This window comes from Ahaetulla prasina, chromosome 6 (assembly GCF_028640845.1).
Source record: "Ahaetulla prasina isolate Xishuangbanna chromosome 6, ASM2864084v1, whole genome shotgun sequence".
Taxonomy (NCBI): domain Eukaryota; kingdom Metazoa; phylum Chordata; class Lepidosauria; order Squamata; family Colubridae; genus Ahaetulla; species Ahaetulla prasina.
This window is the reverse complement of record NC_080544.1, coordinates 69,496,594-69,509,197: the sequence shown is the minus strand read 5'-3', so window position 1 is coordinate 69,509,197 and position 12,604 is coordinate 69,496,594. Positions and strand designations below refer to the sequence as shown.

Sequence of the window (12,604 nt, the reverse complement as noted above, 5' to 3'; positions counted from 1 at the left end):
CAGAGGGTGGGAGCCCCCACAGAGAAGGCCCTTTCCATGGGGGCCGCCAGCTGACATTGTTTGGCGGACGGCACTCTGAGGAGTCCCTTTCTGTGAGAGCGTACGGGTCGGTGAAAGGCAATCGGTTGCAGCAGGCGGTCCCGTAAGTAACCCGGCCCTAAGCCATGGAGCGCTTTAAAGATAGTGACCAACACCTTGAAGTGCACCCGAGAGACCACAGGTAGCCAGTGCAGCCTGCGCAGGAGTAGTGTTACATGGGAGCCACGAGGGGCTCCTCTATTACCCGCGCAGCTGCATTCTGAACCAACTGGAGCCTCCGGGTGCTCTTCAAGGGGAGTCCCATGTAGAGAGCATTGCAGTAATCCAAGCGAGAGGTAACCAGAGCATGAGTGACCGTGCATAGGGCATCCCGGTCAAGGAAGGGGCGCAACTGGCGAATCAGGCGGACCTGATAAAAAGCTCTCCTGGAGATGGTCGTCAAGTGATCTTCAAAAGACAACCGCCCATCCAGGAGAATGCCTAAGTTCTGCACCCTCTCCATTGGGGCCAATGACTCGCCCCCAACAGTCAGCTGCAGCTGCAGCTGAATGTACCGGGGTGCCGGCATCCACAGCCACTCCGTCTTGGAGGGATTGAGCTTGAGCCTGTTTCTCCCTATCCAGACCCGTACGGCTTCCAGACACCGGGACAGTACTTCGATAGCTTCGTTGGGATGGCCTGGGGTGGAAAAGTACAACTGTGTATCATCAGCGTACAGTTGGCAACTCACCCCAAAACCACTGATGATCTCACCCAGCGGCTTCATATAGATGTTGAACAGGAGAGGCGAGAGAATCGACCCCTGCAGCACCCCACATGTGAGGCGCCTCGCGGTCGATCTCTGCCCACCTGCCAACACCGTCTGCGACCGGTCAGAGAGATAGGAGGAAAACCACCGATAAACGGTGCCTCCCACTCCCAAACTCCCCAACCGGTGCAGCAGGATACCATGGTCAATGGTATCAAAAGCCACTTAGAGGTCTAATAGGACCAGGGCAGAGGAATAACCCCTGTCCCGGGCCCTCCAGAGATCATCAACCAACGCGACCAAAGCCGTCTCCGTACTGTATCCCCGGCCGAAAGCCGGACTGGAACGGGTCTAGATAGACGGTTTCATCCAGGTATTGGGGTAATTGCTGTGCCACCACACTCTCTACAACCTTCGCCACAAAGCGAAGGTTGGAGACCGGAAGATAATTTCCTAAAACAGCTGGGTCCAGGGAAGGCTTCTTGAGGAGGGGTCTCACCACCGCCTCTTTCAAGGCAGCAGGAAAAACCCCTTCCAACAAAGAAGCATTAATAATCCCCCGGAGCCAGCCTCGTGTCACCTCCTGCGTGGCCAGCACCAGCCAGGAGGGACACGGGTCCAGTAAACATGTGGTGGCATTCAACCTTCCCAACAACCTGTCCATGTCCTCGGGAGTCACAGGGTCAAAACCATCCCAAATAGTCTCCACAAGACGCGTCTCGTTATCTCGTGTTATTCCATTTATGGAATAAATGGAACACTAGAAAGTGAATGAACATTATGAAAGCTATTCCTAATTTAATTTTTCAATTTTTATCTAAAATTCCTGATGAAAATTGAATGAAAAATAAACATTTTTATTCTTTTTTCTTTCAATGGTTAGCCTTAACTGCTATATTTCTGAAAATTCTGCCACATCACCTTCCACATTATTTAAAAGATTGTTAAAGTGAACTCTAATTAATTTTTTTTTAATAAGAGCATGAGCACTCAGTTAAAAATTATCATTGTTCACATTTTGAAGAATGCAGCTGAACAATTATAGATAATTTTGGGGTGCTGTTAGACATATCTCAAAATATCAACTGTAGCTAGGAGAGACATATACATTTACTCAGGCTTTTATTACTCAGAAAATCAGAAAAGGTGCTCCCAGAGTCTTTCTGATTTGTGAAGGCATGTTTGTATCCTCACAAAATGGCTACCAATGGGAAGATTTGCCTTTCATAAAATGGCTACCTTTTTTAACATTACCAATCACAAAATGCATTTTTTCCAGAAGGTAAACTGGTAACCACCTTATCACTTCTGCAACTAATCCTCTTTATTGGAGATGATCATTCTTTGAAAATGATTTGTATCAAGGAGCAGCACAGTTTTTTCTGTTTAATCTAATATGACTGACAGCAAATTGTGTGTATTCATATCAGTTCCTCTTGAGGAACTCTGCTGTTGATATTTCCTTAATTTGTAATGTGATAATCAGTTACATATTTTAAAAAGACAGAATTCTGAAGTTGACATTTTTAAGCTGGCCATGCTTCCCAATAATAATATTTTGAATTTGCATCCAGATTTTGTAGATCTAGTTGTCAATATTTAGCTTTATTACAACTAGAGCTAGATCCCCCAACCTGATGCACTTACCATGCTTTCTGGGGACTACGCCAACTGAAATCCAACACATCAGGTAGACAACCAATTGGAGTATGTTATAAGAATATAAACAAAAGTATTAAAATGTTTGTTCTCTGATCCCATGCTAGATACATTCTTCAGCGAAAGCTGTGCGCCAGGTGCACCTCTTGAGTCTACATTTTGCAAACTGTGCAAAGGCAGCGGTGGTGAAGGTGGCCTGTCTCAGAAATACAAATGTAAACCTAACAGCAATGAAATATACTATGGGTATAATGGTGCTTTTCGGTAGGTTGCTGTTCCTTGGAATATGATAGATGAATGAGAAGACATTTGTTGACCTTTCCTCATTTTCCATCTCTACTTCAGGATTTCTTTCTGTAGATGTTAGCCTATAATAAAATTTATGTGTTATACATGTTCTTAGGCTCTAGAAATAGTGCAGAGAAGAGCAACAAAGATGATTAGGGGACCGGAGGCTAAAACAGCTAAAAAACAGTTTCTGGAATTGGATATGTCTAGTTTAATGTAAAGAAGGACTAGAACTGACATGATAGGGTTACCACAAAGAAGAGGGAGTCAACCTATTCTCCAAACCACCTGAAGGCAGGACAAGAAACAATGGATGAAAACTAATCAAGGAGAGAACCAACCTAAAACTAAGGAGAAAGTTCCTGACAGTTAGAACAATTAATCAGTGGAACAATGCACACAACTCCAGAAATTGTGGATGCTCCAACACTGGAAGTTTTTAAGAAGAGATTGGAAGACCTCTAAGGTCGCTTCCAACTCTGTTATTCTGTTATTTCGTGAATCCTTCCACAGGAAATCTCATAGAGCATCAATTTCAAACCATAGTGTATATTGCCTTAATTTGTCACTCTACCAATCAATTTTAAAAATATTCCTTCTTTTATTTTATTTTATTATTATGGGGAAAGGAAATTGTTAAAATAATAATTGGTCTGAAATGGTATATTATTTTAAGTAATGCCTAGGACTGAGAATCCTGTGAAGATACAAGATACTTTAGTGTACTTTTGAAGCAAGATTCTGTCTACTGAAATCTTCCTTTAAATTTGATTGTGATCAGTCAGTAGAGGCTCTGCACAGGATCATATGAACATTCTTTGTATAATTTTTATTGTTATTACAAGTATGGTAACACACACACTAGGCAAAGCCTTGATACTGAAACTAGATTGGAGGTCCTCTTTAGATGCAATTACTACCCCACCTAGTGGTATACTGATCACTGTTATTCCATAATATAAGCACATTATTCTGTCTTTATAAGTAGTTGTTTTAAGCTTCTATGTTTTATATTAACATGTAAAAAGTAATCCCAAGCATATTAATGTAATATGATAAACAGGGCAGAACTTTTTAGTTCACAACTATTTATAATTTTTCTTAATTCCAAATTAAAACACAAAGTAAACAGTTCAGGAATATTTGTTTTTAATTATTTTTGAATAATTTTTCAGATGAGAAACCTATGCAAGGCAAGAAGTGAAATGTGCCACTTACCCTTTTCTTTGGTTGTATATTCCAGATGCTTGATTGAAGTAGGAAAGGTAGCTTTTATTAAACATACCATCATCCGTGAGATTACAGAAGGTATGGAATCATACAAGTAAATATATAACTGTTGATCATCTTATTTATGATAGTTGAGAAATAGTAGACTGATGAAGATTGTCAGGCATAATCAAAAGAATGGTTATAATAATAATATAATATAATGTAACGTAACGTAACATAACAACATAACATAACATAACATATAACATAACATAACATAATAAATATAATATTGATTATAATAAAATGGTTATAATATAATGATAATGTTTATAAAGTAAATTAACTGAGATCCAGAATCATGTTGCATTAGAAAGCATCATCCAGGAGAATTAGAAGTACTGGAAGGTCATTTTGTGCTGGAGTTGTACCAGACAAAGTTGAATGCACCTATTCAAGTCAAGAGGCAGAATACTAAGGTTGGCCTAGTGATTCTGGGGCATTCAGGCAGAAAATCCAAGCATCTGTGTTCTTGGAACTCTTAGTGCAGCACAGAAAAAAGAAAGATCTCGCATTGCTACATGCCTCAAACACTTTGTCTCCCCTCAAATTTTCAGTTTGAAGGATCAGATTAATTTTAATAAGTTCATGGAAAATTAAATAATACAGGTAGTCTTTGCTTAGTAATCACACATTCAGCAACAGTTTGGTGATAAGGGAGATTCAAACATCAGCCTCAAAGTCCTCACAAGCATGTTGTCACAATTTAGGTGCTTGGCAAACTGCTCACACTTACAACAGTTAAAGTGCTCATAGCCACATGGTCACCATTTATGACTTTCCCTGCTGGCTTCCCACAAAGCAAAGACAATGTGGAAGCTGGCAGGAGGTCCCCAGTCACTCCTGCAATTGCTCACACTCTGCCATTTTTCTTCTTCTAAGGAACCCCTGAGCGGCACGGGGATCTCTATTCCATAATATGTGTTTACCAGATCTGCTCTTTGTAGTGGGCATCTTCCCATAGCACCTATCTCCACTCCATGGTGGCTACTAACCCACCAACACTTTGTAATATCATCTATCCTGCCCAGATAGGGCATGTCCATAGCACTTGCCATTGCCCCATCTGCACTCTGCAGCATGCATCTATCCCTCTGCCAACACTCTGTAGTGGTTACCCATCCATTTGCCTGCATACTGTAGCTCTTATTTATTTTATTTTATTTATTTATTTATTCGATTTGTATACCGCCCTTCTCCCGAAGGACTCAGGGCGGTTCACAGACAATAAAAATACATAAAATACATATAATACAAGTTAAAAACAATATAAAAAACTAATTCAATATATGGCCTAAAATTTGGAATAAGATTAAAAACCCCATTTAAAAACCCCAGTTTAAAAACTACATTTAAGCTAATCCTGCGCGATGGAACAAAAGTGTCTTCAGCTTGCGGCGAAGCAAGCTCTTGCTTGCATGTAGCTATATATATTATTATTTCTGTGCCATACATTCAATAAATAATAAATAAATATGAACATGCTGACACAATGTCATGTATACACACCACTCCAAAGAACTTTGAAACTGCTACATTGTCATATAGACTGTATTGCCAGTGCGATGCAAAATGGCATGGTGGGGAGGGGCAGCTGGCAAAGTCCCATCTCCCCTTTCCATGGAGTAGGGCTAATAAGGAAAGTAAATGCATAGTGGTGCAGGGAGTCCTTATTCTTGTTAATAATTTTAGTCATTTTTTAAATAGGAGAGAACAGACCTGCTTGGGCAAGTGGCGTAACTGCTTCTGATTTTGTACTTTTGAACCTAAATGGTGAACGTTGTGGCCCTGATGAATATGAAAGATGTCATTTGGCCCAAGTTTGCAATCATGCAGTAGTGTCAAGACCTGAACGAGCAGAAGTGGTTAAAAAGGTGGTACTTGAGCAACAGGTAAGCTCTGAATTGACACATGTTTAATAGTAAAGTTATATAACATATATACATGCATCAGTTCTGAGAGGCCAATGCACAGTAGCCAACTTGCCATGGCCAATTCGCCACGGAACTATTTGCAATGGGAAAATTCAACAATTCAACATAGTTATTTAAATTAATTAAAAATGATTTTAATTTTTGTCAATCACATTTCATTTTGTCCCTATTTTTGCATTCTTTACTTAATGATTCTATTTCTTCAATATTAAAATTAAATATTTAAATATTCAATATTCCATTTCTTCAATATTAGTATAACTCTTGTCTCATGGTGAGCTGGCCCTGGTGAGCTGTCCGGTAATGAGTTGACTGTGAGAAGCATCAACAAGTATAATATTCCAATAATAAAATTCCTTCAGATATAACAGGCACAAATAAAAAGGAGAAATAGTACCAAATACAAAAAATGTTATGTATTCACTGGAAACAACTGTATTTATTAAATATGATAACTAATGAAATCCTGCTTTTGTTGATTTTTACAGAAACTATTTGGAAAACAGGGAACTCAGACAGATGTCTTCCAGTTGTTCCAATCTGAAGCCAAAGATAGCTTGTTCAAAGATGGCACAGAATGCTTAGCTGTTCCAAATGAAAAAACCTTTGAGCAATATCTTGGGCAGGAATATTTTCAGTCTCTTGAAGGATTCTCCAAATGTTCAACTTCAGGTAACAGTCTTAGATTAAGATGAATGTCATTCATCCATTTCAGTGGTAGAAATTTAGTTTCAAGCTGGTTATACATGTAACTCTGACAGAATGTAAAATAAAATACAAGAGGCCATTTCCAGACATTGTTAGATTGTAACTAACACTGTACCTTGTTTTGGCAACATTTATGTTTCCCATCACAAACAATATAGTTTTATACTATTAATTCGGTCTAGAGGTTAAGGCTTCAGGCTAAAAATCAAGAAACCATGAGTTTTAGTTACACCTTAGGCATGAAGCTAGCTGGGTGGTCTTGGACCAATTCTCTCTCAACCCCAGGAAGAAGGTAATGGCAAGCCACATCTGAAAATCTTGCCAAGAAAATTGTAAGGACTAGTCCAGGCAGTTGCCAGGAGTCAAGAATGACTTCAAGGCACACACACACACACACACACACACTGTTATTGTAATTTAACATAAAAGCTAAAGATGTAAATGAATGACACAAAGTAACATGAATAATAATTTACATGCAGTCTACCAGATAGCTCAGACTAAATTTGGAACTTTTGACTATCTGATCCTTCATAAACATCTAGGCTTGAAAAAAATATTATAATGTACTATATTTCCAAACACCACAACTTTTTGCAGTTATTGACTTGATAATTTGTCCATCTTATTCTGTCCAAATGCTTTTCACGTTCTTTTTGTATGGCACCAAATCACACCAAATGTTGTTACTCTATAGGTCCTGAGCTTCTGTAAGTGGATTTTTAGGCTTGACAATTCATCTTGCAAATTGATTAAGTCAAGAGGTTATATTGGGATTTTTGAATTCTAGTTCTGCCTTAGGCATAATAGCTAGCTGGTGAACTTTGGGTCAGGTGCTTTCTTTCTCAGCCCAACCCACTTCACACGGTTGTTGTGAGGAAAATAGGAGAAGTGTAGAGTATTACATATGTTCACTGCTGTAAGTGAATTATAAAGTACTGTAATAAAGGGAGGATGAAAATCCAGCACATAAATATTTGAACCATCATTTGAATATCTTTTCTCTATTTTTTAGAGATAATTTAAAAAGAAGGCTTATAACACCATTGTACTAGAACTTCTTGATATAAAGCACATTCAAAGGATGAGATAAAGAGAAAATTAAATATTAGTTGTAATAGGTTATATTGAAAAGATATTTTAAATGTATGGCAAATGGTTCTGTAGAAAAATAGATCAGAGCTCTGAACGTGTTGTTTTCTTCATTGTGGTATATATTATAATTGTTTCTGGTGTAAAGGTGACATAAGAGAGCCACGGTGGTGCAATGGTTAGAATGCAGTACTGCAGACTATTTCTGCTGACTGCCAGCTGTCTGCAATTTGGCAGTTCGAATCTCACCAGGCTCAAGGTTGACTCAGCCTTCCATCCTTCCGAGGTTGGTAAAATGAGATTATTGGGGGCAATAGGCTGACTGTAAACTGCTTAGATCCTCTGAAGCAGTATATAAATGCTAAATAAAGTTTTCTTTCTTTTGTTCATTATTTAAATGTTCTGTTAAGTTCTTCAGAGATAAAGGAGAAGAAGCCAATTGGGATAGGCTTGTTGTTTCTTTTTTTTAAAAAAAAATAGAACTAAACGCTACTAAGGAATAATTTAAAACAATTACAGTGATGATATTTTATGGTGCAGAGTAGAATATGCACCTTTGGAAGGTCTTTTTCAGTCTCATTTTCTATAGAATATGTCTCTTTTCTTTCCATGCTCCCAACAATGTCGGCTGGCGGCCCCCAGGGGAAGGTCCTTCTCTGTGGGGGCTCCCACACTCTGGAACGAGCTTCCCCCGGGTTTACGCCAAATACCTGACCTTCGGACCTTTCGCCGCGAACTGAAGACACATCTTTTTATTCGCGCAGGGCTGGGTTAACTTTTATGGATTTTATAGTTATTATTAATTTTAAACGGGGTTTTAGTTTTTATATATTTTTAAATTTTTAGGCAAATTATAATAAGTTTTTTAATTTACATTTTATATATAGTGTCTTGTTTGTTTTTATTTGCCTGTACACCGCCCTGAGTCCTTCGGGAGAAGGGCGGTATAAAAATCAAATAAATGAATGAATGAATGAATGAACAATTTATAGAGGAATGTGGAATTAAACACATGGTTAGATAAAAATCAAGTGGTTAAGATATTTTATGCTCTCCCCCTCCCCCCTTATTTCACACAAGGTGTCTTTTAAGAGATGCCATACTTCGGTCTTCCCAATCTGACATGCTATAGGTATCTTGGGACAGCAGGGGTTCAAGCTGGGGCTGGAATAGTCAATACAGCAAAAGATTTTAACTACATTTTCTAACAATTAAAGAGTTAGTGGCTCACTCTGCACTATTGTAGAACAATTTATTTAGTTCTGTCTCATAACTCTTACTTTTTTCTGTTTTCTTGTGACAGAACTCCTTAAAGTCTGCACCTTCCACGGTCATGACTGGTGAATATCAAGTTGTTGCAGTGAAATAAAATGGATGCTTCATACTTTCTTGCCCAAAGTTGACAAACGTCTACTGTACCTACTTTATTCTTCTTTAATACCAACAATCTGTTAAACTTTCCATTTTGGCTTTGTAACTCTGTAGAATCACTAGTGCAAATAATAAATAGAATTAACATCTACAGTTTAATTTCTGTTTATTATGATTGTTTATTTTAGTAGCTTGCCTTCATATATTAGCATTTTGTGTCATCGTCTACCAAGGCTAAAAACAATTCCTTGGACACAAATAATAATAACAAATAATAGTAAGGCAAATTTATTTGGAACAGCTTTCACTCTGTAACAATACATTTAACACTATCAGACAACAATGGCTTATCCTAAGTCCTTTGAAAGGAGTCAGTAGATGGATAATAATGCCAAACCTAGTCTAAACATCTTGCTGAGTATGCAACCAACCATAATAATTGCTTATGATTATTAATTGTGATGGTTCATTATATGGTCAGTGAGATGTTTAAATTGGATTTGGTATTTTTATCCACTTATCGAGTGATTCCCAAGGACCTGGTATAGACAGCTGTTTGATAGTACTGAGGGCCGGTTTAGCTCACGCTGGTAAAGCCTGTTATTAAGAACACAGTAGCCTGCAATTACTGCAGGTTCGAGCCCGGCCCAAGGTTGACTCAGCCTTCCATCCTTTATAAAGTAGGTAAAATGAGGACCCAGATTGTTGGGGGGGCAATAAGTTGACTTTGTAAAAATATACAAATAGAATGAGACTATTGCCTTATACACTGTAAGCCGCCCTGAGTCTTCGGAGAAGGGCGGGGTATAAATGTAAACAAAACAAAAAAAAAAGTACCATTGCAAGATGTAAGGTGTTCCAAGTATAACTGCCTTTTGCAATTGACTGATGGTGATTTTATCAGTGTCAATGATGTTCAAGTGATGCTCCAGATGTTTTGGGATTGCACCCAAGCCACTTATTACTACTGATACTATCTTCATGGCTCTTCTAAACAACACTAGAGTGGGGGCCGTCCAGATATTGGAGGAAATCTATTTCCAGAGGGCAGGTACTGCCGCAGAGAAGGTATACTTTTAGGGTCCCAATAGATCACATTATTTAAACGAAAACCTGAAGTGGCAAAGCCATTCAGCCACAATAGGAACTGCATTGCATCAGCCCAAGTTTAAACCAAGCATGACTCAGAAAACCTACAAAGTTAGCTATGACCCCTGCATAGCCCTACAGGAGTCTGACAGCAATCAATAGAATACATTTTCTTGCCCTTGAGGAAGCTCAAGGGCAAGGCCCAAAAGAGAGTATAAATAACACTCACTCTCTACTCCATGTGGTCAGCTGCTCAGGACCTCAAACCTATGTGGTACTGTTCACCAATAAACCATCTTTCCAATCAGTCTCCATGTTTCCAGTGTCTTTCTCCCCACTTGGAACAGAACCAGATGGATATTTCTTCCAACAGTTAGAAGGCAAAAGCAAATTTAGGTCTTGTCAATTTCAAGCATCAGTGAAAGTTAGCCCAAGGTAATCAAATAATTAATGTCACAAAGCAGAACTTGCTTTAGCACATTTTCAAAAAGCTGCTGAGGAAGAAGTAACCTGTATCAAGGGTGTCAAACTGGTGGCCACTGGGCCAGATGTATCATGAGCAGGCGATGCCAACCCTGCCTCCGCAAAGGCAAAAAACATTGCGATGCATCATGTGATGCCACATGATGCGATTGATTTTGACACGTAGATGTTCAAAAAATGGACATTTGCTTTTAACGTTATGCCTGGACAATGGTACCACGCTCTTTTTCAGTGAGGTCAACACTATTGTCTGGCCCCAACAGCAGATTTACTTCCTGGCCACTTATAATCCAGAAGGAGCCTTAATCCCATAAACAGGTGGATAAACTGACAGCACAGAGAACCCTAACAACTTCCTTGGGAATCAAGCTCAGATTAGAATCTAAATTTGTTTGCATGTTAAACAGGAACAGCTTTCACACAAGAAAATCCAGAATTGGGAAATATTTTATTAAATAGCTTAGATCATGGGTCCTCAAACTACGGCCCACCGAAGTCATTAATCCGGCCCACACAGGACCACAAGGCTGCCCCACCCACATCGCCCCGTCCACCCTTTGGCCGAGTGCAGGATTTACCTTCGTTAGCCCCGTGGGCTGTAACTGAAAGGTAAGGCCAACAATATTGGCTTGCAGAGACACTGTGGAGGCAGGGGAGGTGGAAAATGGGGTGCATAGACGCCCAAGGAGGCCAAAAAATGGGCAAAAATGGCCCATTTTTGGCCAAAATATGGGCCGTTTTTGCCTGTTTTTGGCCTGCAGAATGCTGTTGGAGGTAGGTGAGGTGAAAAATGGGGTGCACAGATGCCCCAGGAGGCCAAAAACCAGGCAAAAAAGGCCTGTTTTTCACCTCCCCCACATACAGAAGATAGATAAAGAGAGAGAGATAGACAGAGAGAGAGGGAGGGAGGGAGAGAGAGAAAGACATAAAGAGAGAGAGAGGGAGAGACAGAAAGAGAGAGAGAGAGAGAGATTTCTCAAGCTTCTTGGGGCTGAGAATTGCTGCAAAACTGAGTTTTCTGAAGTGGACCACTAGACTCCTAAACAACTGAAAAAATTATCTAGAAAAAAGAAGTCAACCAAAAGAGCAACATGCAAACATAAGCAAATAAAACACCCCCAGGAGCATAAAAAATTAAAGTTTAATTTGTGTGCATTGTTTAATGGACTGTTAAATTGGCCACGCCCACCTAGTCACATGACCTAGCCACACCCATCCAGCCAGTCTGGTCCCCCAACAGTCTAAGGGACCATGAATTCACCTAGTTTAAAAAGTTTGAGCACCCCTGGTTTAGATGTCATAAAACCCTGAGTAAGCTTTGGGGTTTCCTCAGATTTTTTCATCTAGTTGCATATAAAAAGAAATTAAAGGAAAGAAGATGATGTAGGATTAGTGCTCTACCTTTAATATTTGCATATTACATAGTGTATGACATATTGGAACATTGTAGTCAATACGTTTTAGATAAACATCTTGTTTTTCCCCTCTCTTCTGACCGAGCATTTTTTTAAAAAAAACATCAGACTGATAAACAGCTCTGAAAGTCACTTCAGAGCACTTTGAATATTTAAATTAAAATTATTACTCAATTCAGGACGGAATAGACATGCTACCATTACAGAGGTAGCAATATAATGTGGGATTTACACCAGTTTATTTTGAACTTAGTAAAAACACTCTCATTATTGTGTTGGAAACAAAATTTAATAACCATTTCCGTCAACTTCTGTCAGTAGAGTACGAGATGACCCACGGAGCAGAAATATTATTCTCGCCCCGGTTTTTCAAGAGTCATGATCAAGATCATCATCGCGTGGACAATGATCAATTGCACTAACAAAGCGTTTTAAATGCTCCCCATTTCATCTTCTATAGTTTTTATAAATCTGCCAACACTTTCCATGCCGAATGAAATGGGCTA

The 12,604-nt window shown here is 39.2% G+C and overlaps 1 protein-coding gene across 1 annotated transcript in view; it reads left to right on the top strand.

Moving 5' to 3' along the window:
* The window catches only part of LOC131201430 (ovotransferrin-like), a 35,992-nt gene extending 26,722 nt beyond the window's left edge, over positions 1-9,270 (top strand). Inside the window, exons 13-17 of the mRNA XM_058189318.1 lie at positions 2,554-2,710; positions 3,978-4,042; positions 5,714-5,898; positions 6,429-6,612; positions 9,044-9,270. Of these exons, the coding sequence (XP_058045301.1) occupies positions 2,554-2,710; positions 3,978-4,042; positions 5,714-5,898; positions 6,429-6,612; positions 9,044-9,084 (632 nt within the window). The 3' untranslated portion in view covers positions 9,085-9,270. The remainder of the gene's footprint in view (positions 1-2,553; positions 2,711-3,977; positions 4,043-5,713; positions 5,899-6,428; positions 6,613-9,043) is intronic.
* The last annotated feature ends 3,334 nt before the right edge of the window (positions 9,271-12,604 follow it).